The sequence below is a fragment of the Pomacea canaliculata genome, linkage group LG1, assembly GCF_003073045.1.
Source record: "Pomacea canaliculata isolate SZHN2017 linkage group LG1, ASM307304v1, whole genome shotgun sequence".
Classification (NCBI taxonomy): Eukaryota; Metazoa; Mollusca; class Gastropoda; order Architaenioglossa; family Ampullariidae; genus Pomacea; species Pomacea canaliculata.
In genome coordinates, this window is record NC_037590.1 from 27,009,523 (window position 1) to 27,035,716 (window position 26,194).

At 47.4% G+C, this 26,194-nt stretch overlaps 1 protein-coding gene across 3 annotated transcripts; it reads right to left on the reverse strand.

Annotated features, from left to right (window-relative positions):
• Nucleotides 1-16,424: 16,424 nt before the first annotated feature.
• LOC112576466 lies at nt 16,425-24,882 on the reverse strand. Of its 3 annotated transcripts, XR_003101849.1 has the most exons (4): nt 24,709-24,882; nt 18,266-18,407; nt 17,365-17,490; nt 16,425-17,223 (listed from the first exon to the last, which is right to left on the reverse strand). XR_003101849.1 is itself a non-coding variant. In XM_025258907.1 (3 exons), the coding sequence occupies exons 1-3, from the start codon at nt 24,863-24,865 to the stop codon at nt 17,443-17,445; spliced, it is 351 nt and encodes a 116-aa protein (XP_025114692.1). In that variant the 5' UTR covers nt 24,866-24,882; the 3' UTR covers nt 17,230-17,442. The 3 variants fall into 3 exon arrangements, 1 of the variants encoding a protein (XP_025114692.1); XR_003101848.1 differs by lacking the exon at nt 16,425-17,223 and having other exon boundaries at nt 17,230-17,490; XM_025258907.1 differs by lacking the exon at nt 16,425-17,223 and having other exon boundaries at nt 17,230-17,490; nt 24,705-24,882.
• Nucleotides 24,883-26,194: the final 1,312 nt, after the last annotated feature.

Sequence of the window (26,194 nt, forward strand, 5' to 3'; positions counted from 1 at the left end):
CCTCACGCTGAGCCGGCTGAAACTCGTGCTACGAACACAGGGGCACCGCGCCACACACAGGGGAGGCCCTATAGTCACGCGCTCTCCTCACCCGACATTTCAAGTCAGCTCGCGAGAACAAGTCACTGATTCGGCAAAAAACCCCACTCAGCCCTCACGGGTAGAACAGTTCCATCTGCATGTAGCATCTTAAACAGCATTTCTGGCACTGTTCTTTGTTTGTTCTGACATTGTTGCACAGTCGTCGGCAATGTTTTTGTACGGTTGGTATATTAAATATTTTGTGTATGTTGTGGTGCGCGCGCGCGTGTGTATGTGTGTTAAGAGAGAGAGAGGAAAAGAGAGCACACTGAAACTTTTCTGTCTTGAACACGAGCCAAACGGGAGAGTGCTTATGCAGCTTTCGTTTATTTGCTTCTGGCAATATTTCCTTCTTGCAGTCTGATCCTTAAGCACACAGGTCTGGCGGTTATTTTGATCGTGATGGTCTGTTTGGAGATTTGCGTCACAACCGGGCATGCGCACCTCAGTCCCTGGCCCGTGTGCAACGACTGAAGAGAGACACGTCGTGCACGACTGACACAGAGACAGTCGGTGTGCACGACTGACAGACAGACACGTGTGCACGACTGACCCACAGATGACACACGACACGTGTTGCCGACTGACACAGAGACAATGGCCAGGCATCCAGGACACGGGCACACGTGTCATCTACGCCGACGTGTCAGACGATTATTTGGTTTTAATAGAGATGTAGGCCTTTCATCCTGCTGTTAGAAGCACGCCGACTGGTCGGACAAATTTCCAACTCTTCGAAGACTAATAGCCTCTGAGAATGTTGCATGAGAAGGGTAATCGACTGTAAGTAAGTAGTAGCAAGATTATTATTCCGGTAGTAGCTGTTCAGGAAGGAAGCAGGCACCACTGTCAGACGATGATGTCTAGCTTCTTATCCCACATGCAGGCTTAAATTTCCATTTGTTTGACCAACATATGTAGGTAGTCTTGATGACCACGCTCTCTAGCTCAGCTAACTGCATCCACAGTCTTCCATTTTTACATATCTTCTAAAATATTAATATACTTAACGTCTCCCGAAAGACTCTAATCGTTTTAAAAGTTTGAAGTTTGTTTCATATCTGAGAGCTTCTATAAATAGTTCCAAACAGTTCCAAATTTTGGGATGCGGCGTGTATAGTTGTCCAGTTATTTCATGATTAGGGAATATCGGATGCATAGATAAGCTGAAAGTATTCATCAGAAGCATATCGCCGGCAAGCAGAGGCACCAACCCTCTTCTGTATAGAATTGGGAGGCAAGATGTGTCTGGTGCCAAGCTTCGCGGCAGCGCTTAACGAAGACCACATGGCAATATGTCAGGCAAACTTTTGCTTGTTTTGTTTTCTTAGAGAGTGTGTAAACGATCACGCTCACGGCAGTCAGTACGACCGACACTTGAATGGAGCGAGAAACGGATCGTCGAGAAGCAGACGGATGCGGGCCGCAGTCACGTGGGTGGGGACAGTGGTGTTCGAGCCACAGAGCTACTACACTCCGCTGCGGTCGTCTGCAGGATCCTCAGTCAAGTGGTTCACGATAGGGCAGCTGCATCTCAGCACTTTCGTTTTATCTCTAATCGACAGTATCCACAACTTTTCACTCGAGAGTTACGCAGCGCCGTGGAGGAACTATGGAGTGTGAATAAATAAAAAATTTTATCAAATAAGGACTAAAGCGGTTTCTTTGCTGCAAGCGGTAATGTGTGTTCATAAACCATTTACATTCGACTGTCCACATTGATGTGAACGCTCTTCCAGCGCGGTAATACTTCACAACCAACTAGGGCGAGTTCTTTCGCCCGATGACGATCGGGGTCCGTAGGGTGCGGCTGTGTCCTACTCTCCCTCCTTTTCAATCTTCCTTGAAAAAAATATGCAAGACACCTCCACACACCTTACCTCAATCTCCATTGGTGGCAGACCCTGTGCAGACCTCCGCTTTGGCAGATGACATTACCTAATGCAGCAGTAAAACGAAACTTCAGGATTTGACGGACAGACTCTCCAGGCGAGCGGGGGCCTATGGCATGGAATAAGCTCAGAAAAAAGCAAGTTTATGATTATTTCCACACCACCCGACAGCGTATGCAACAGTCGAATGAACGGCCAGAAACTGGAGCTCCGGAGTCAAAGCTTCAAGTATTTGTGCAGGTTTCCCTGACTAGAGATGGTGCTGTCACAGCAGAGATCCGTATCAGGATTGGGTATGGCAACATCGCAATGCCGCAGGCTGGATAGGATCTGGCGAAGCAACTCAATCAGCTTCAGTACCAAGCACAGGCTGTAACAAGTCCTCGTAGTGTCAATCTACTCTACGGCTGCGAGACTTGGACGCTGCTTGCCGCAACGGAAAAGAAGCTCCAGCCTTGAGAACAAGTGCTTGAGAAAGCTGCTCGCATCTCGTACCGCGAACACAGACCAACGCATACGTACGGAGCACCGTAACTCCTCGTGGGCCCACATGAGCCCCTTCTGGGGCAACAGTGAAGGGCGCAACTCGCTGGTTCGGTCACGTCACCGCCAAACACCCTGTCCAAGACGATCTAAAGGAACCTCGAAGGGAGCGTCGTCGTGGTCGTCGAGGAAAGCTGGGTCACCACATCAAAGATGGAAGCGAACGCGAGATGCCAGCCTGCTCTTCATCTGCTCAAGACAGGCCGGGTGGAAATTCTGTCTGTTGCTGCTAGCGGACGGTCCCCTACGCCCGGACCGGGCATGGGACTGACCTGACCTGACCTGACCTGTCCAATTATGTGAAATAAAAACCCTTTGGTATTCGTTTCCATCACGGTGCTGGCTCACAGCTTTATCTACATGTCATTATCTTTTTAAGTGGATTGTGAACTGAGCGCTGGTATTAATAACAATGAGACCCAGTAAGGTATACAGAATGATAAGTGAAAAAAACTGTTACATTCATCTTTACTTCTGTGCGTTGTGCAGCTGCCGCGTACAGCCTTCTGAGCTCTTAATCACCTGGAAATACCCATCTCCTCAATAGATAACTAACATCCTTTATCAGAAACAGCTTCTTCATTTACCAGAAAGAACTTCGCTTAACTTTCCTGTGGGATGGATGCTGACAGGACTTGAGTAGCAGCTCGAGGACTGTTTAAACGTGCAAGTAACGAATAGTCTGTCCCGGCTCTTCACAAAACAATCCCTTTTCTCTCTTCTTTCTTCTCTTTATGTCTCTTTTCTGTGAACTAGATTACGCCTTCTTTGAAAATTAGAAGATGGAGAAACAGCCAGAGAACTCGTCAAGTTCAGACCGGAAGCTTTTTTATTTTGTAATCGTCTTCACCGATGCCAGCACTCCGTGACCGAGCTTCCAGCCAGGGGTCTGTCCAACCAGATTCTCGTCTGCTTGACTTTGCGTAGCATGTGTGTGTGTGTGAGTGCGTGCATGTTGTTGCGGGCGTGTGTACGTGCATGAGTAGTCACCGCATGCTTCTATTTACTGGAATTGACATCTCCACTTCTTCTTCCACTGGAGTTGAAAACAGCTCGACTTCCATGTGTTACTTCCCTCCCCCTTTCTTCGCCCTTCTCGACACGTACATTCAGAAATCCTTACCTTCAGAGTCTTAAATAGTTTGTAAGTGACAAATGTTTAGCTGACAGTTCCTTGACCTAAATGTCATATCACCCACTCGTCTCAGCCTTGTGGGCGGTAAATATTCAGTAAGGGAACTTGCTTCTTTCCCACATTCGGTGTGCAGACTCATGGATCAAGGCCTTCCAACCGTCTTCACTTGACTCCAAAGCGACAGTTTATTTTATCGGTCCAAACCAGTGTTTGCTGATCATGAACCGATTGTCATATACACAACACACACAGACCATTTTGCTGGCCATTCACACATTCAGATGCAATCAGGGTAGACGACATTGAGTTTGTTCAGAAGCTGCTGTAGACGTGCGCAGCACACATTACTTTCCCTCTACCTACAAATATTTACAGTCCCCCGTAAACTTCAAGCTCTCATTCCAGCAGCTTGATGGAAGCCGTCGTCTGGAGACGAGCGCAGCCACTGGCTACGATCCAGTAGTACGGCGACGCACACCCTCGCTAATCCGCCAGCTACCCGGGTACCAGGTCCCGCTTCTTCCTGAAACAGACGACGGGGCTCGGCCTCTTGCTGATTGCCACTTTCTTTGTCTGCTGCAGGTCAAGTGCTTCTGCTTTCAGACTTACTTCAACCGACAGAATTCTTAATGTACCGGCATTGTTGTCGGAGTTGTGATCTCTTACAAGAAACTAAAACACTCTTCCCGCCTTCATTTTTAATGATTATTAATGGCAACTGCACTTTTTTATTTATTTTTTTTTTAATTTAATTTAATTTTTATTTACTTTTTTTGGCGTTGATAATTGCTGTCTATTTTAATAAACGGAGAGGGGCACGAATCTGATATCGCCAATAGTTTCGTGAAACTAGCTGATCACCTCTATGGGGTCTGGGTAGTAAGAATCTAGTTGTCGGATATTGTGTCTTGTATCCACAGAATAAGGAAATGGGACGCTTGAGTGGAAACGTCTGTCTGTCTGTCCGTCAGTCTGTCTGTCTGTCTGTCTGTGTTCAAATCTTGGAGTAAGGCGACACGGTTTAACTGATGCTTCTCTGTTCAAGTGTTTCTACGCTCTTAAGATTTCTAGGTCAGGTCGCTGCAAGGGTTATCCTCACAATGACCGAGGATGTTTATAGGAGTGCGCAGTGTAATTTAATGTATGATGAGCTTAGACTTGAGTGGTGGTGGGAGGCATAGGGGTGGGATGGGAAAAAGCCCCCGTGTGAAGAGTAGAGCGTTTGGTGAACGTTTTGCGGGGTGCGACTGCAGCCTGTGCCGCGGTGTTCACGGGGACGAGGCCGCACACTCTCACAGGAGATATGAAAAGATAATTCTATTGACTTGCCCCCAAGAAATGGGTTCTGTGGGGAGCTGTTTGTCCAGAAGTCTGGGTGCTGGTGTTCAGAACCGCGGGGCAAAATAACTGCAAGCCGGGTACGAGAGGCTGTAAGGGTGCCAGGTGGTGGCAACGCAGCAGAGTGGCTCAAGATTGCTGTGGAGATAAGGAAATGCCGCTAGAGGCGTTGCTTGATGTGGGCCAAGCTTTGCTGAGTGTTCGTGTCATGCACGGAGATGGTACTGCTGATGGTGGTAGGGCTGCTGCCGTGCAGCCTACAGCTCGTGCTGTCTGAATGCTGCCCTGTCTGCCACGTACCCTGTCTTGAAGATGCCCTGTCAGCAAGCTTCCCTGTTCACCAGTGTCTGTCTGCAAGGTCCCTTGTTTCAATGGCAAGCAATGTTCATTCTTGTGTTATGTCCTGTCTGAGGCACGCTTGACCACCCAGTTCAATGAAGCTGATCTTCCGTTCAAAGATGTCCACCTGCCATGTGTCTACCCCTTGTCTACAAGCCCGGTCTATGGAGCCCGTCTGGTGTGTCACCGTCTCCAAGACTGCCAACAGCTCTGCCAGTGATGAAATACTCGAGTATAGCTGGACAAAAAAGTACTGGAACATTCCACAAGTATACCACGACAAGCACGAAGATAAATGAATTAAGCGCACCCCTCACACACACGCACACACACAAAGACACGCACGCATGCGCACACACACAGGGTAGAGGGTAAGAAGAAAGAGTACGACGGAAGTGTTTTTGTAGCGCAGCTGGTCCAGGCATCTCAAGGAAGGGAAGAGGAACAGGGTATAAATGAGCTCCCGGGTACCAGGGTGCTCTGGATGTCGCAAACTTACTGGCGATGACCCAGGTTGCTAATACAAACAGGAGCTCACACAGGTGTGCCGGTGTTTGACTTGCTTTGATTCCTTTGCTCGCTGGCACCGACAGGTGCGCTAGTGTCAGCTGCTGCGTCGTCTGGGTCCACTGTCAAAGCAAACACCGTGCCAGGTAAACTAATTGACAGAGGAGTCAATTAGCAAGACGATCGTCTGCTCGGATCACCTCGCACATGAGATGGGTGAGTAGTTTTCACTGGGTCTTCTGACGTGTGACAATGGTTTCGAATCCCTCGGAAGAAATTATCAGTACTCGCGGCTCGCGCACCAGACAAGATGGCGTAATAGCGACACTTGGCCAGGTGGCAATCATCTCGCAGCTCAGTAGGCAATGTTTGGTTCCTAGTAGTCCACAGAAATGAAAAACAAGAAACGCGATATGTTGAATACAACTCGGAGACTCGGCCATGCACTCTCTGTGACCCTGTTCTGTTGGAGAACATTTTTTAACGTTTGCATGCAACACAAATTCCTGAATATTTGTTTGAAGCTTCTGCTCACTTCGACTATGTCTGCTAATTCGCGGTTTAATATTAAGTCTACAGCCCTTTATCCCGGCTTTCCGTGGAGACAATGAGCGCCGCTCACCTCAACGATCCATAGAAGAGGGTCTGGGGGTCGACAATAATCGCATGTTTCTCCTTGTCTGCATGCACTTGGGACAGACAGGCGGACACACAAACAGCAGGTTAGCCTGAGACTCAGATGGTTTGTATAGCAGTCAAGCAACTTTCCCTCCGCCAGCCCTCGAGATAAGGCAGTGTTAACACGTCAACTAACGTTTGAAAGCAAACAGAAGCATTTCACGTGACACTATCACCGCTGAACGCCGCACACACAAGGAGGGCAACATAAGCACAAAATCTATGTATCCAGGCAGACCAGACGCTGAGCAAACACAGACATACAGTTGCCGCAGGCCTCGATCCTCAACTGGCTTGCTGGGTCAGGGTGCAACGCGCATCCGTCTGAAGTATCTGGATGTAACATTGACCACGTGGGACTAAAATGACCTCAGTCGAGGACCAGCTGTAGACACTGTCGTCACTGTCGTCATCTTTGGCAACTCTACTGATGCCTCCACTCAGGTGTGAACAGCGCTCAGCTCTGATGTCCCCCATCTTTTGTAGTCATACCTGTGATACATCACCTGTTACGTGACCTTAGACCCCATGGCATTGTGTCACCATCTCCACCATCGTCTGGTGCTTCTATCCGGTGTTAATTGTTGGTGAATAATAACACTTCACGGTCCTTTTTTTGTGAAAAGCTGATAACTGTCAATGTCAGCTCTACCAAGTCAGTAACTAAACTCGACTCTTAAAAAGCCATGACATCATATATTCTCTCGCCAACACCTATATATTTATGTATAGGACACTCTGCGTTTTCCGACACTGAATTCCTTACCTGTCTATACTGTCCACTGATTTACTCACCTCTCTTTACACAGACTAACGCGCTCATCTCTCTACAATTTCCGCCTCATGATACACCTGTACGTGATATCCACATGTTAACACCTACCTGTGCACGACCCCTCAGTACCCTCAACAGGTAAATGCCGTTGTCGTGATGATGCTGACGTACTTGAGAGGTCACGAGGTTGGTGAGAAAAGATGTATGACTGTATATATGTGACTTACCGTTGTCTACACTTGGCTGTAGATGACGTAGACTAAATCTACACCAGTCACGGAAACTTGAGCGACGGGCCTCAGACCGTTAGTTCTGATCTTGATATTGAAAACTACACAAGGGTGTGAAAGGACAATAGAAATGGACCAAAATAATCATTGAAGTGATTAATATAAATAATACCGACACACACACACTGCCGCCAACGTCAGCATCTCTCATGTACACCTGCAAATGCTGCAATTATCACCACCATCGCCACCACACGTTGAAACTGATTTACATCGTGACCGCATAAATCCATTGCTCGGGGTGGTTTGACAGGTGATTGATTGATTGATATGTAAAGCGATGAGCAGCTAGCATCTGATACGTTTAGCCTTATGATCCGAGGTCACGGAGGGATGTAGACTGAAAATGCAGTGGGAGGAGAGTCGTGACAGGCCGGGACATGGCTGACTACAGGTCAGACCACAGCTGCCTGACTCTGTATCCAAGCGGATGTCGGCAGAGAGCGGGGTGGTGCGGGTGTAGACACCACAATGCATAGTCACACATACCCGACAACAGCGCAAGCGCCCGCTGTCTAGGTCAGGCCCCCGACACAGTTCCTCCGACAGTTAGACAGTATGGGAACCCAGAGCTGTCAAAACTGTCAATCTCTCCTGTCCTTTCTTTGACAGTCTTCTGTACTTCACAGTCACGTGGTCTGTGGCGCTACATGGCAGTTATTGTCTCCAGACAGTCGGACATAGACAGTACCTTATACACAAACAGTACAGAAACTGATTGTTGACAGACAGGTAGAAGTCAGCTCACTAGCTCATTCAAAATTAGGCAAACAAAGACAGGGAAGCAGACACTCGCCACAGAAAAAAAGATGTTTCACCTGCGCGCAGTCTCACTGGCCACGTGACGGGGTCACAGGTTCTATACAGCACATGTATTTACAGCAGAGAGGATAACCTTTGCTGACAGTATCTACAGTCTTTATGTCAGGTGTCTGCTGCTGTGCCAGGTGTACGTGGTTGTCACAGGTGTATATGGTGAAGTGTCAGGTGTACAAAGTTATGTGAAAGGTTTGTTTCACGTTGTGATTTAAGCTTACCGCCAGTGTCACGTGTCACCTCCAGCTTTCTGTGCCCAGGGTAGATGTTGTCTTCCCTTCTTCGAAGCTACAGATGTCCCTCACAATCCTTTTCTGCCAGTGCAACTTCACGAACAAGAAAGTCGAATCCATGTTTGTCAACTGCGAGGGAAAGTATTTGTCTCGTCTTTTATTTCTTAAAACAAAACTTTTTTTCTCGGAGTTCACAAACTTTCTTCACAACTTTTGCCAAGCTTAGCCACAGGACACTTGTGTGACCAACTTCAAGTTCACATGATTCATGTCCAGTACATGTTTGCACGGCGCTTCTCGATGTATAGTGTAGTGAAGAAAGATGACTTTGTGGACCGAATATTTTCCATGAACAGTTCGATGAACTCTGGGCAAAAGACCAGCATTCCTGCCAGTTAAATATGGCGATCCATCAGTAGTCACACTCACACTCCTCAACTTTTTCCACATGGAGGCCCATGCTTCTAGATGCACCCTTTCACTTTCATCACCAAATCCTCGCCTTTGTAGTGTCTTTCGTTGACTCCAGTGGGTTATATCCACGTCATCGATAACGAAGAGGATAAGAAGCAGCTGTGCAGTGTGAAGTACAGCTGTGCTTCTATCCAGTGAGAAATAATACCACTCCAGCTGCCTACACTCCTGCCTCCACTGCTCCAGCAACTTGTCCTCCATGTCCTCCGCTCGGCGCGTTGTTGTCTTTCTGGACAAGCTGATACATGTATTCTCGGCCTCCTGTTTGTTCTCTGGATACACCATTTCGACCACACAAGCTTGCATTTCTTGAGTAACTCGCTGTCCGCAAACACTCGGATCTCTTTTGCAATATTATATTTACAACAAAGCTCGTTTATGTTACCATCTGCTAGGTTTTGTCTGTTTAGTAAAAATGTTTTGTTACTCCTTCATCTGTTCCTTCATCTGTTCTATCAATGAGAAAGACTTTTTCACCCTTGTTTCTTCCGAGAATTCGTTGAAACACCCTGAATGTGTTGTACTAATATAACTGAGAGGCGCTCCCCTAGACACCGGGATTGGTCCTCAACATATCCTCTGCCCAAAATACTTGGGGACCTCTCGACTTGTCGCACCGGGAGAACACACCTGGCTACAGAACAGGAGGAAAACAGAAGAAGGAAAGAGTGTAGCTGGGCACCTCGCTACCCGGCATGGGTCGCTCCCTTTACCCGATATTTGGACAGCCACGTGCCTTTGTTAATAAGACAGAGAGCGGACAGAGGGCGAGAAGACAGCAGCGACAAAACAACACAAAACAATAATTAATAACATAGCTGAATTCCAGCAGAATTTACTTTTTGTGTTACAGTCTTCCACAGATTAGTTGTTTTTTTTTTTTTAAGCTGTCCAAGATGAAAGCTGCTGGAAAAGCATTTGTTTCTTTCTGCTCACTTCTTCAAAACAGTACTAGCATCTCTCCATCGTTTCAATTAGTAATTCCTTTTTTTAAATTATTCGTTTCTGCCATTTTAAACAAGCGAAAGTCGCGATTTCAAGACGGCCTGGCTTGAAAGACAAGGAGGATAAAAGACATTTCATTGGCTGCCGAGGAAAGCCTCACACGATCCCGGGCGAAATTTATTTCTACCCTTGACCCCGACCTGTGCGCAGACTCATTAACCTACTTCTCGGTGAGCATGCTCATGCAGCAGGAATTAACAGCGCGACTCAACCAGGAATACCTCCGAGTTCAGGAGGTCCTCTCAGGATGGAAATGAAGACTGCCTGTGCAACACTGCGAGGAGTGAGGCGACCGCCTGGTGAGGACCGCTCCTCACTCACCAGGTGTCGCTGTAAAGGTGGCCATCAAACATGGCTCCTGCTGCTCCAGCCTGCCGCCTGCTCGTCGTCAGGTCTGGCATCTACCTGCTGACGTTCATCGCTTTCAAATCGTTGAGAGGAGGGCTGAGAGTGAGAGAAAGAGAGAAAGAGACCAACAGCACTGAGAGCGGCCCCGGAAGGCGCATGGTGGTCTGAAAGATTTTATTGAACAGCCATGGCTTCGGCAAAGTTTCGCCATCCTCCTTTCTTTGATGCTAAGGAGAGAATCCACGACTGTGTTGTATGGATGTATGAGTAGTTACTGGTCAAGTTATCTGTTTATGTTTGCTGTTATATTCAGCACAGACGGTGCATGCTAGTTAGTGTATCAACGGGAAGCATCCAGCCAATCAAATGTGACGGAGCAGAGGTGAGAAAGATTGTGGGAAAGAAAGAACGAATGAATGAAATGAGAAGGAGGAAACAACGAAAAAGTGGCGATGGAAAGGTAAAGTTCCTTACAGCTGACGTCAGCACCCGATGTATTTTCATCACGAGTCTTCACGAGGATATATTAAAAAAAAGACGTTTGTGGAACGGATGTATCAGAATAATAATAATAAAAAAACTTCTAGTTGTGTGCTTGCGAAAGTTGACAATGTTGATAACCAGCATGTGATTGGAACACGTAGGATTTTCGCAGCAGTCCATTAAATTCACGGACAGTCCATGCAATTTATTTACTAAAGGTCCAGGCTGTCAACAACTCTCACTTCGTCTGTTAAACCGTGTTCAACTGTTTTGGAAGATCTGCGCAGCCATCCGTGACGCTGATTGTGGGCAGTGGCTGACTGTTGCCGGATTTGAGGTCATTTCACATGACAGCATGTAAACATGCAACAAAGAAAAACAAAACTATAAAGACAAACAAACACAAAAAACCGCGAGATGTCAAACACACCTCATCAGCTTGAGAAACTCCCTAACAACTAAACTCAAGGCAGTAGGAGGCGCACATCGAGTACAACAGACGTCTGGCAGTTCCACGAATCCACTTTCTACACATCTCCAAACTTGCTGTGTAAAATAAGACTTGATAAACTTTTATTATACTGAACATGAAACTGCTGTTGTAGACATTGTTCTGGACCTCGTCATCATGTTGGGCGTAAGCGCTTTGTCTAATGTGACAAGGACCCTGACAGTCACCACAAACATTTACAGTCGACTGTGATGTACTGCCGCTCGGTGTGTGTGTCCGTGAGTGCGTGTCCGTGTGTGTGTGTACGTGAGTGTAGAGTGTGTGTGAAGTCTATATTAAAGATGTCAAAGGTTATAATCAGGTGGTAGGAGTGTTGGGCGTTGTACAGCAATCCTCTGACAAGAGTTGTAACGGTCCGGTTCATGTAAGGTCCTGGGCGGACGTTTCGACGAGGGCTGTCCCGGTAATGAGGCTCATCACCGTTACCCTTAGCAACACTTGGCGCTGCCACCTTCCTGACTCATCATCAGGGGGATGCCTCCCAGCATGGCGGCCAGCCACTCCCTAGCGCCTCACGCGCTCTCACCTGCTACCCTGGGGGCAGGTAGTGCTGAGTGGGCGGTCAAGGTGCAAGAGTCAGGTTAGCGACTTGCACCTTGAACTGCGTCCGACCTTTGCTGACATGACACCACTGTCACTCCTTCCATACATCCGCAAGTCCCCACACGGACATCAGTGGTATACCAGACGTACACAAAACGAAAGACGCCCTCGGATTAATAGTTTGTGATGAGTAGAGGGCAGGGGAGGGAGAGGAGGGAAGATCCTGTACCCGCGGCTGTCAACGGCACCTGGCCTGAGTCAATCGGATTGTAAGCATATTATTATATACGAGGGAAATAGTTTACGAGAGGTCGTTTGCCCCGGAGCCCCTGCTGGCTCTTGGCGGCTCTGCTAGAGTGTCATCGATATCGTTATCTCGTAAAGATGCGTTGGCTGTAAATAAATTTACGGCGAGGCTGAAAAAAAATGAAAGTGGAACCTCAACGGGAAAATGTTATTCTCTCGATACCAAACCTTTTTGCGGTGCAGCTATCCAGGCCACATGACCTTTAACCTGTTGCAGCACATTGCCACACACCAATGGCCACCAGTCGGAGTTTGACCTGAGAGTGCCCTGGTGACGTCACTGCTTGTCGTGGTCGTTGTGGCTGCTGTGTGACGTTGTCAGGCTCGTCAGGGGAGTCACACCGTCCATACAATGCAGCAGACACATGGCGCCACCTAGCGGGGCGGGGGTTGACTATGCATATTAATGACATCATGGGGCGAGAGAAGACATTAGGGCCTCTCTCTGCCGACTGCTAGTGTCTATTCAGTCATGCTTAAACACTCGCCACTGAGGCGTGACGCGGTTTGAACATGACCCACACCATGGCAGACGTCTAACCCTGGGTTATGCACACAGCTGAGCCTAATCTAACCACTGCAAGGTGAACAGATAGTTACAGCAGACGTGGTATTTAAATAAGGTGACCTCAGGCTAACCCGATGTTTAAAACACTCTCGTTTTTGTTAATTAATACCAAATGTGCAGAATTTAATTCTCTTGTTTTGCGATTTTTTTCCTCCTGTTAAAAGATTTCCCCGACACTCCTCCACAGTCTCCCCACCACAAACCTGGGTTTCACAGAAACTATTAACCTGAATCGGGTCGTGAACTACTCCGCCTCGAGAAAAACCTCAAAGGTGTATAAGGAAAAGATTTAAATAATAAAAGAAAAAGGAAAAAATAAAAATAAGACTTTTACGTGCTTAACAAATAGATAACTGAGACCTTTTACATGCATGAGTACGAAATCACAGCTATCCTAGCATGTGTATATTCTTCATGAAATGGTAAACATGCTGCAGGAAGCATAAACTCTTCTCGTGACTCTCGCTCGGCCATTGTGTCACGTGACTTGTAGCAGCACTTGCCTTCTAACATTCGTACTCATACATGTACCCACAAGTACAGACACTTGGGTTAGTTGAACAATAGGTGGGAGAGGGTGGATGAAGGCGTGCCTCAAAGCCAGGTGTGATTTATCGAGTTACCCGGCTGCTGGTCAAGCAGTAACCACTGATGACTTGTTCTCCCCTCGCTACTAGTGCATCCCGCTTCTCGTCATTGGGGAGGGGAGCGGACCGGGGGGAGGGAGCGCAACGGTTAGCGCTTGTCCAATACAGTGAGGGTTGGCTGTCCTGGGTTCAGCTCTTGTCTCGGACACGCTGTTTTTTCTCTGCATGTGGCATCTGTTTACAGGGCTGACTACCTTTCCGTGATATAGACTAAGCTGCTGGCTCGGCGTAAAACACCAGTTCATCCCCCTCCCCGCCATCATTAAGGGTCGAACCCAAGAGAGTAAAAACAAGCATTGAGTAGAAAGGCCTCCCTGAGGCCGTGGAACCACCCAGTAGCGCTGTGCTCATGGAGGTCTGTCTGCCCGGCAGCTGTGATCCTCCGATCCTCTGTCGGCTGAAACATCTTGACCTCCTGACCTTCTCTTTCTGGCGGTGTTCGCCACCACACGCCTCGCCGCTAACAGCTACAGTCAAATCTCCCTACTATGCCACCCCTCTACTATGCCACTCTCGGTATTATGCCACTTTTGCTCGGTCCCGACTATAAATTCAATGTAAAAAAAAATTTACTATGCCACCCCTACTCTCGCTACTATGCCACTTTTTTTGTGACTGTTAAAAGACACAAGTTGTGAAATTCCGCGCAGTGCTCGATTACTAAACTGTATTGTAGTGTGGGACATCGCAGTTAGGTGGATGGAACATAGCACGCACACAGGGAGGGTGGAGGCTGGCAATGTGGGGGGGGGGGGTCGCTAGCCGGGTGACAGCCACGTGACAGAGGGAAGGTGTGAGGGAGTCGACTAGAGACAGGATTCAGGTGCGCGGATGTGGTTGGGAGGGGTGGAGGATGAAGAGGTGAAGGGGAGAATGAGAGGAGACAGCTAGTGAAGCCGACGATTCTTGAGAGCTTTGGACCAGACCTGGGCAAAGGCCTCCTGTCTCTGACCGGCCCGCCCGCCAGTATATATACTATACATACAGTATTAGGTAAAACTGAGTTAACTATATTAGTCCGGCCCTCTAAAACCATCCCAATGTCTCATATGCGGCCCCTTGGGAAAATTAATTGCCCACCCCTGCTTTGGACTGACGGGTAACTTGAGCAAATAAAGCCGTTTTTACGAACACTCTCTACTATGCCACTCTCTCTACTATGCCACTTTTGCTCGGTCCCGGTAGGTGGCATAGTAGGGAGATTTGACTGTACTTGGACTCCTGCTGTAGTTACCATCATTACCTACCCCTCTACCCGGCTTTACCCCCGCCATCATCACCTGCTACTTTTGGTACCAGAGTGGTGTTAATGTCTGACAGGCTGTGAGGGGTGACAACAGGTAACTGTAATGATGCCAGGCACTGGACAGCCGACCCTAACCCTAACACTAACCCTGTTTACCTTTATTCAAGGAATGACAGGGAGGAAGCCACAGTAACCAGTCGAGTGTATACTCATGCTGACTGTTCCACGTGATCAAGAGGCCACACTTGAGTTGCTCCGCTCGCCCACACGCTGACGCGATAAGATCGTCACAGGTCAGCAGCCAGATGGCGAGGGCTGACCTCAGTGTAACCTGAGAGTGACCTCTCACCTCGCCCTTTGCCTCGGCTGTCGCTGCATGCTTCCATGACTGGGGAATGCTGCATACTGATGTACCTCACTCTGTGACTGCTGCAAGTCTCCAAACACACAGACAAACAAATGTAAGGACATGTAGACTGCGTGCACCTCCACACACGTACACACACACACCCCACGACACCATCAGATGTCACTCATCAACGTGGTTTGTTTGGAGACAGGCCTGACGAGAGGGGGGGACAGGGGGGTCTGGTGTACCCGGGCCCGCGGCTGTCAAGGGGGCCCTGTCTTGGTCAGTGGATTTTTTTTCTTCTTCTCCTTTTCTTTTTCTTTTAAAGAAAGGTCTAAGGACAGAACACCCAAGCATTACACATGCAGAAGTTGAGTTTGAGTGTAGATGTTGAGATTCGAATTGTAAACATACATTATATACTGGGAAAATAATTTACGATTACAAGTACAAGGGGCCCGGAGAGGTCGTCTGTCCCGGGGCCCGGGCTGGCTCTCGGCGGCCCTGTTTGGAGAGTGTGGTGAGCGCTGGTGTCAAGCAACTAGAACAAATTCGTGAAGATACAAAGATGATCAGATGACCCTTTTGACACCATGACACCTGAACATGACGGGACAGTGGGACTGACTATCGGCAGACACGAGCAAAGAAACAAGCAGATGTACAAGACTTTGACACATTGTAGGCAGTGGTCAGAGATGTTAACCATATACTGTATCATGGACGTAGATAGGATATTAGTTCGTGCTGTAATATTATGTAGAAATCTCTGGCACGACTGCACTTCTGTGGACATGCGCAGTGGCGAGAGTACAAACAGGCCTTTCCGGTTGGTTGGCTTACTTTAGCGGGAAAGTGCTTCCACCTACACAGGTGATTTCGCACTATGAGAGTAGAGAGTGGGTGGGTGGGTGGGAGGAGGAAACCTGGGTATCCGAAGAAAACACCCGCTGCCACTTATGAAAACAGGTGTTACATAAAGAGTGTCCCGAGACGAGATCTGAACCGTAAGCCTCTCTTTCTTTCTGCAGTGGTGGGAGACAAGCGAGTGTTTGAACCACCGCACCAGTCTCCCCACGGCCCTTCGTCGATGCGCATGGCACAAAAGAAGCTGTCAAATATACAAATATACACATATGGAGGGCTGCATATTTAGCGCTTGGTGTGAGGGTATTGGCTGAGAGACGCAGACGACATGACGTCGCACGATTCTCCTACTTCCGCCAGCTGTTCCACCAACTGTTCCGCCAGCTGTTCCACCAACTGTTCAGCCAGCTGTTCCCCACTTCTGATAGAGACGGTAAGACTGTACAGGGCTTGAAGTTGGTATGCAGTTCAAGTACAAACACCAAGGAGTATGCTGTACCCAAGACAGCTTGAGACGCCATCATTTGAGCAGTTCACGATACTATGGCGAAATCGCCCTCGTGATAATCCTCCAGTTGATCTCCACCACCTTTCAACCACAAAGGGTTTACAATACATGTACTTAAAACTCCAAACATTAACACATTCAATCGGCATATTTATTAACCACACATTTCGGACACCCGGTCTACCAAAATGGCGTCTGATGACGTCACGACCTTTCAAACTAAGTTAAGCTGAACCCCCGGTATACCAGCATCCCCCCCTGCTGCGAGCACAGCTTGCACCAAGTGTGTGCCGACACCCTGGTGAGAACAGGTTCACAGCACCGCAGGCAGCGTCCTGGCCGGAAGTGGAAGTTGTGTGTCTGATTACAGCCACTGTTGTTGTTCTCGAGCAGAGGGCACGGCCTGCTGTTACACCAGGCCACGGGAACCGTTGCTTGTAACAACAACCACAAGGTAAGTGGCAGTGATGAGGCTCTTTCGTTTAGATCCGTGTCCTATGGCAACATCCAATCAAAATTTAGCAGTTTTCTTAGTTCCGTGTGCAAACCCGAAAGGACAGGGAGGGAGGGAGGGAGGGGTTATGTGTGTGTGCGCGCGTGCGTGGTCTTGCTTATCCCATTGTTTTATTGTGACCGTCGTCTGCCAGCGACACCACTTCAGATGATTGATATGATGAAGCGATTTGAACTTGACAAAGAGCACTCGGCAAAGCATCGCTCTGATTCTGCAAAGATTCGCCCCTGCAATAAAAATGTTTATTTACCGACATGTTTGTTGATGTTTATTAAGGCGCATCTTGCACCAGTGCTAGTTTATGTTCATACTTATAACACTCTCTTCGCCATCTCCTAGGCATCAGTGTCGGATGGTGCAACACCCACCTTTCACGGTGCTTTTCTCCAAGATGGCAGAGACTGACACTGCAAGCAGTTTGTTCATTTCGGTGACACTTTATGTTTTCACTGACTTTCCATCCCCGATGTAACATTGGTATCTAGCTCATTCATCTGCAATTCAATGAAATGTCATATTCAAATCACCAAGTTTGTCATCAGCACAAAGTTCTTTCTTCATATCACTTTCAGCCCAAATTTTCGTCTTTCGAGTTTTCAGGCATTTGCCCCGGCGGCAAATACTTTTTGTAAATGTATACATTGTTAAATAAGACATCACTCCTAAATTAAATTTCTTTAGTTTCATCCAAAGACTCAAGTGTCTTTTATTTATTCCGTCGATTAGGTATTTACACAAACAATGACAGATAAGATAAATAACAGAATCTCGAGTTTGTTTCTGTTTAACATTCCATTGCGACACCAACATTCGCTTTTAATCGCTAAAAACCCATTAGATTAAAGGCGATAGGGTTAATGCTCCTACAGGAATTCTCGTTTAATTTAGCCGATATCACAGCTGCATGTTAAATCTTGGGGCTAAAAATGTTGTTTTTGGTTCAAAGGACAATGGAGCCAGGAATCCCAGATGTACAGATATTACATGGGTTCTTGGTAAAGAGGTTCCTCATCTGTTGCAGGAATCCGTAACAGCTGGTGCTTTGGCAACATCTTCTGGAACTCTTTTGTTATCTACAACCACGCTACCAGCCTACAGCCACCACCCCAACATCTCTAACCTCCACCATCCTGCTTCTAAACAATCTGCGGTCCACCTCGGGAAAAGCGGTAACACTGTCTACGTGGCCTTTACAGTCGGAGGCAAGGCACTGCAAAATATGTCACAAAGTTAAAAATATGGACTAAGTTTAGCAAAATGATATCTGACCTCCATGTATACAGAATGCCAGACATCGTCACACTCCACAATATTGAGAACACCTTTCTTGCGGTAGGTGGCAGTCTGGACAATGGCCTGCTTCAGGAGGAACACAGCCTGACCATCTGGTCTCACGTGCGGAGGGACAGACCTGGAAGGGTTTGGACGGAAGAAATTTAAACTCTTGGCATCATTTTATATGTATGGTTTTGTGTCATAGATTGTTATATCTGGTTGACATCGGCTATGTGGCATAGTAATATGACATGGTCTGTGTGACAGTAAGAATCACCGTCGGGAGGTACCCGATACTGTTACAATAATCTTCTGTTGGTCGATGACATCGTGTACCCTGCACGCGCCTCATGGTACTCGAGACCATGGACGTTTACCTCAAACTGTCAAGAACACACATCTACTGGTAGATGGCTCTGTGACTGTGATATATAAGGTTACATCTGTCATGTGTAGACTGGTAGACAGAGCTGTGACAGTGATGTATAAAGCCACACGTGCCATGTGTATACACACCTCGCATGCTTCTGTCAAACATAACAAACCTCTTAATCTTTTCTGTCATAAGACTTCACTCAACTGAAGGAATCGCTGCTTGCTGTGCTTTTAACACGTATTCAGTAACATGTTAGCAAATAAAACGATTGATTGATTGATTGATTGATTAATCGATCGATTGTACACTTGAGATATCATGGCACTACATGAAATGGTTCACACGATCAAAAAGACTGTGCAACTTCAAACCCTTCTATCATCGACGCATATAGCCGTTATGTCGTCACATATACTTCCTCGTAAAAACCCAAACTACACTCAGCAGTCCAGGAACAACCTCTACACCAGATACTCGGCACCCCGCCCATATCATGCCCTGTCTCTCTCTCACACACACACCTGAACGCAGTCGACAGACTGGACTAGTGTTGGTTGTGTGAAGTACCCGGTGTGTCCAGGACACGTACAGATGCCAACTCTACTATAATGTAACTTCGCGCTGAGAATGCTGGGAGTTATCGGAGTGAGAGGGACACCAATTGACTAACAGAAGCAGGTCCTTGTCTAATGTCACTACCGTTCTGTCATGTTGCTGGCCGGTCACAGGGTCTCTGGCGGTCATGACAGTGGGTTAATGTCTGGCAGTCATCATCAGCATATTCCTGGTGGTCCTTGTCAGACACGTGATGCAGTGACGTCAGCAGTCGCGAGCTGTGGGCAGAGACAGGGCGGAGAGTGGAGTCAGAGGAGGAAGTCGTGGCTGTCACGTGATGTCTGACGTTCTCCGTGGATTGTTTATCAATTCTTTGCTAAGTGCCAGGTAATTGTCTTCAACAGGGTCACGGCCATCTACGCCTCAGCACGCGCACCGTCACGTGCCTTGCTTATCGCGTTGTGCAAGAGGACAGCCTCGGTGACTTCGTTCAAGAGAGGACTTGAGCTGCTTTGTGGGCAGGTGAATGGTCGTGAAGTAGTCAAGATGCACCTTCTCATAATGCCCTCAGCATCCTGGCCGAGACACATCTCGTATAATTTGTCAGTGGAATCCCATTAGAACAAACCAAACAATTATTATATCCCAGTAGTATAATCTGAACAATATCTAGATCACCTGGTGATATGGCCTGGACAATACCTGCATTCTACTAATTTGACCTGGACGATGTCCAGATCGTATTAATATGATCAGGACAATACTTCTCGCTCACTACCCAAGTTGGTGGATATCACCTTCAGCACAGTTCGTGTCCAATTTTTTTCTCATGGGTCAAAGGTCGCAAGTATGGAACCTTATTTTCCTCTCGCCTTGTCCTCATCCCACGATAATTTTCTTCTGAACGTGTCATAATTACTAAGATCAAAGCAGTCAAAATACTTCCCGCTAACAGAAGGCCGACGCCGGCAAGTGAAGGTCTAATAAAAACCACCCGAGAACACTTGTAATACTGTAGACCTATCAGGCAGCAGCATTTTCAGTGCACGTGCCCCACCAGCCTGCAACTCTCAGACGAGGTCGTCGGCTCCGGTCGTGAAAGATCAGTCGGGTACACAACTGACAGCCGCAGTTTGCTACAATGTGTGGCGCGTGGCTGACGGACGCTACAGGAATGCCACAGCACGGTACCCGGGTGGTACCCTCTTGCAAGGCGCAAACAACTTGCACCAAGCACGTGCTCGCCTGCGGATGCTGGGACGGTGGTAGTGGTGAGGTGCACCAGGCAACAGTAGAGAGTGATGTGAACTACAAATACACCGGAAACTTATAGAAAATACTAGAAGTCAGTATTGTTAGAGCACCGACAACTCCGTTCACAGCACTGACAGCACTGACAACTCCGTTCCAACAGCTGACAATGCAACACAGGCAACTTTGTTCAGATGACTGCCAGTCCTGTTGCCTTGACAGCTGTCGGCAGACGACTGGCAGCTCTGCTCACTACACTGGCACCATTGTTCACAACACCAGCTGTCAGGGACACAAGCAGTTGTGATCAGATCACTGACAGGTGTAGTCAGCATTTTTATCAAGTGAGTTTTGGAAACTAAGGATCGGAGTACTGTGGCACTAGTAAGGAAAGGAAAACTGATGAACACTTATCGAGATGGAGACCAGCAGGTGTCCCGAAGGCCGACAGCAACAAGGACAAAACTGTTAGACGACAAAATGTGAGACCCGTATGTAGTACCGTGCTCCTGAGGATAGAAGGAAAAACGACGGAAACACTTCCAAGGGAGGACTGATGACTCGATGTAGTGACTGATGACTACTAGAGATGTAGTGTGATGACTACTAGAGATTTAGTGTGATGACTACTAGAGATTTAGTGTGATGACTAGTAGATGTAGTGTGATGTCTAGTTGATGTAGTGACCCATGAACGCCATGAGCAGTGACTGATGATACACTTCAGCCCAATGACTGCAAATTCAGAAAAAAAACCTGTGTGACAAAACTGCATGCCTACAGAAGACAGATGACATGTTCCCTCTGGCCAGTCCTGGCTCAAGGGGATGGCTATTAACTTGTGGCCGTCCTGGTCCTTTTCAAACGCTTCCACGCTTGCTTGAGCTCAGCCAGTGGGAGAGAGATAAAAATAGTTTTATGGCGCATCTGTGCGTTTCCAAGTTAAATTTTTTTTTTTTTTTTTTTGGCAAATACAGAACTACGCCTGTCTCCTTTGCCAGAAAACTGAGACCGAGACTTCGCCGCCAAGGAGCACGAATAGGTGGGCGCGAGATAGAGAGAGAACTTCCTTTGTGCGCGCGCACCATGCTGTCTCGGACGACCCACACCTTTATGGCGACAACCCGCTGTCTTGCTGCTTCGTGCCGCGGCTTGCCGGCCTTCTGTTTGATATTCCTGTGACCAGTGCTGTGTGACAGGCAGGTGGTCAGTGTGGTCACAGCATCTTTCTAGCGATAGGGTCCAGGGGTTAAAATGTGTCAATGCTCTCACAGCTCCTACAAAATGTGTTCTTTTTTCATGATTTCCTTTTCAGCTATTTGTCCTTCTCCAGGTCCGATTTCTGGGAAATGGCTTATATTGTAGAATTTTTGCGATATTTTTTGTGTCCAAAAAGGATTGTTAAGGCAAATCGACACCAACACTTTCTGTAGGAGTGTCCGGTAGTGTAATGGTTGAAACACTCACTTGTCACCTCTCCCATGAGAAGCTCTGGGTTCAAATCTCGGCTCAGAACACTCTACACGTGACACCTTTTCGCAGAGCCGGTCGTCGGAGGTTTTTTTCATGATGCTCTGGAAGCACTTTCCCGCCAAACCAAGCAGCCAGCCAACCATCACTCTCTACCAGACACGATCTGCTTGTGCTCCTGTCAAATAAACGGGACTATAAAGATATTGTAAACTGCAGAGAAGCGATCTACACATCATCGTCTCTGCCAACTGTAGCAATGATATCTTTATCCTGGTTAATCCCCAAACTACGCCATGATTTTTACAACCTAGTGAAACTCAAACCTTTTCCCGTCCACCGTGGTGGGAAATGACTTCACACGCTGTTCCACACACACAATGGCTAAATCCCACAAAGTGCAGGACGAGACACCTACTTGTCTTTCTCTTTTGCGTGTGATTAATGTGGCAGTAGCCCAACATTCAAACACGCCGATGCTTTTTATAGCCGCGTGAAATATTTGGTTTATGGCGCCGAGCTCTTCAGACAACAGGGAGGGCGCAGGAGGACGTCTCGGCTGCTCGGGTGAAGGGTCGTCACATGGGATGCTATGGGCCGCCCTCGTCATAACCGTGACATGCAGCAGTGGAGGTGGTAAACCGCGGGTGCAGACGACAGTTTGTCAGGTGTATGCACGCGCAGAATGCTGCTCGACAGAAGGACGAATGCATGCAACAAAAAGACAGAGGGAAGACAATGGAGCCAGGCATGTTCCGTCCTGAGAAACACATATTCAGTCTGTCACTACCGAGATACAAGATGGTAGACACCACACCTACACACACGTACACAGGTTACAATAATGTTGCCAATTTCTGTCTGTCTGTCGGTTGGTCTGTCAGCAGCAGCAACCACAAGGATCAGTATTGCCATCAGCATTGCACGTGATCATTTGATGTGATTTCCTAAAGCTTTACTAGACTTCATAGAATTTGTAAGTGAAAGATTGAGTTCGTTACAATATCCAAATCATTAAATTCTAGCGAATAAACTAACTTAAGAGACTTTACAAGGTTTTTACACGGTTTGCTGACATTTCCGAACTACGGGCAGGCTGAACCCTGGGAGGGCACGTGACTCAGGCGTGACCACCGGTACAGGGACGTCACGGGGCTGACTTCAGTGTACAGGTGTGAATGTCTCGCTGGAGTCTCACAAAGGGGAATATTTGGCACAAAGTTTGCAAAGTATCATCTGATACGATTCGACTAAACATCGGTAAATCTTGAATAATGACTATACAAGTTCACTTTTGTATATCTGTACAGACGTTGTCTCCACCAACTGTCGTGGTGACTCCCAGTGAGAGCTGTGACCAGGTTCCCTGCAAACCTCCCAAAGCCACTAATTTATTGAGTGTGTTTTGTGCGCTGCAGGAGACAGCGAGAAGTGACCTGAATGAGGGGAGGAGTGGCTCGTCATGATTCGCAGGCATTCAGGTCCCGCCAACAAGAATGCCTCGAGAAAAGCGAGAACACAGACCTTGCCAACGCGCCAATAACTAGCAATGGCAACTTAGTTCTGCCACAAAAAGTCCAAACCGAGGCTGCGGCGGTCCGCACGAGTATTAATCTTTGCCAGCACTCGAGAGAGTTCAGTCAGCCGCTACCAGACATAAATCATGCTCATCATAAAGTGCCTTTCAGGAAGATACTCGCCCACAAGACGCCAGGTTGAAATCCAAGGGGTGCTGGTACCCCAGTTTCACTCTTACACACGGGTGGTCGAGACTTTTGTGAATGGAAGGTCAGAGCCAGCGTTTGCTTTTCTACCCGACAAGTGGCGGGTGACTGGCAATGGTTTTCCCTTCCATTCGCAGCCTCTTGTCACGAATGCCAACCCTCCGCCACTAAGCCCTCTACAACAAAATCTGCTGACATATTTATAACGCGGAGAACTAACAGAAAAGCAAAAAGTTCGGCTGGAGGTATGAGCTTGTTTGACCATTCCAGCAATCTGTCACTTGTCAATGGGATCTCGAGATCACCTCGCCATAAAATGATTTCAAGTGAGAGGTTGTGTGATGGAACTGTGTGAAGACCGGTTGTTGTTACATTGCTGCATACAGGACGGACGGACGGACGGACGGACAGACAGACAGACAAACAAACAAACAATTTTCTAGACATGGACACTGACTAATGTATCCAATGTATTTAAGGCATTACCAACATTATTTTCCCGACAGTATAAACAATCACATTATACACACTAGCTATAGCGAGGACTTCTATGTAACGAAAGGTGTTTTTTGATTGAAATTCGACAAATGTTTGGCTGCAAACTACTTTGGAGCATTCTAGCAAACTACTTCTCATTCTACTGAGACATTTACTGTCAACATTTTATTTCAAACCGTCCTCAAATCAAGGCAGCTTGCAGTGTTTCAGTAGTCACGTTGCGAGGGTTAAAAGCTGTTGTCACATCTCCCAGATATCTGTGTCTCTCCTCGGAGCTGCCTTGTAGATACAATTTTAAGTAAACTATTTTGCTTCAACCCGCTTTTCTTAAAAAAAAAAAAAAAAAAAAATCAGAACTTTTGCTTGGACTTGCCTTGCCATTTAATGCTACCAATGCTGATTCCTGTGTGCTCCAAAATAAGAGCCTGCACCCTGTTTGTCTGCTCTGTTACTCTGGATGTTGGGGATGCCGAGATGATATACGGGCTCTGGGCAGGTTGTTTAGCGACATGTGTGATGTACGATGGACAATTATAGAACAGACGCCCAGCCACACCTACCTACCCTGAGAAGCTCTGGTTCTGAGTAAGAATCTGCGACACTCCCAGTCAAGTCTCTCCGAGACAGAACTACACATCAGCTCGACCGGTACCCGTCTGTCGGACCATCCGATACAGAAAAAGTTAGGTAAAGGAATGGAAGAATAATAATTTGAAGGCATTGGCCAGGGTTCACATCTCTACCACCAGGCCCGTTCTGAGCCCCCGCGGGGCCCGATGCTTATTGCTTGTGATAGAGCACGCAATGACTAATTAATGTGGAGCCTAGTTACCATATTAATCAGAAGCGTGGGGCCCCTCACGACTTTCACAAACAGATGCCTCGTCATCCTGACCCTGAACACGACCTGTTTACAACTTAATGAACTGCACATGAACTATGTGTTCACCGAGCTTCTCGGGACAGCATGTGACATATTGTGAGATATTTCAAAACATTGTGTAACATGTTTGACGACATAATGTGAGCTGTATAACATGTTATGAAATGTATGACCACAGATTGTGAGCTGTTACAAGGATATTGTAAAATGTTTGACAAAATACTGTCAAATACACAACAGTAAGTTGTGAGCAGCGCACACACACACACGTGTGAACATAAGAAATGGAAGCGAAAATATTTTGGAATGGAGCAGAAGCTACCGGCTAATGAGTTACTCAGCCAGTCCTCATACCCCTGGTCCTGACCCCTGGGATGCACCTTCTGCAGCAGTAGATTGCATCATGTCTCAGACGAGCGGAAGGCGAACAAGGGCTGTCAGATGGTGGAGGGAGACGGCGGAAGGATGCTGTCAGACATGAGAAGCTGTTGAAAGTTTTACCGAACAAGAAGGTAGTTTTGCGCCCACCCACGAGAGACTCGGACCTTGCCTGACATCAGCACCTTGCTCTCTCCCAGTACCCGGACCTACCTCCGAGGTAAATGAGGACAGACGGACGCTCGGTGCACGTGCACTACCCGAGTTCCAGTGTAAGCGGAACTCTCGCAATCCCAGTTCCCTGTACCTGGACCCACAGCTGGGGCTTTCCAGTGACCGTGGGAGGGGCTCAAAATTCTGGAATTTTGGTAAAGCTAGCTGTTGTTGATGAGGATATGCACTTAGAGAGCCTTGCAGGTCGGGTGGACAGCCAGAGAAATAATATTTTCTTACCGAGGCACACTCCAGCAGGAAGTTTGACATCTGAGTCCTGCAACATGTTTCCTTACAACCTCGTAAAAACATGTCATTAATGCCGACAATGTTTCATCCGTGACAGGAGACTGTGACTTGCCTAACAGTCTAGAGTTATGAATGAATACACGCACATATATATGTACGTAGTGCATGTATGTATGTCATCTATTTATGTATGAATAGTTTCAGTAACCTAGAAAAAGCGTTTATAAGAAATTTGACCTTGACCAGATCCGAGAAAAGAAGAGAAAATGTTCACATGGTTAACAGGCTAAAGATGTTTCCAGAAAAAAAATCACGTTTGTTATGTTA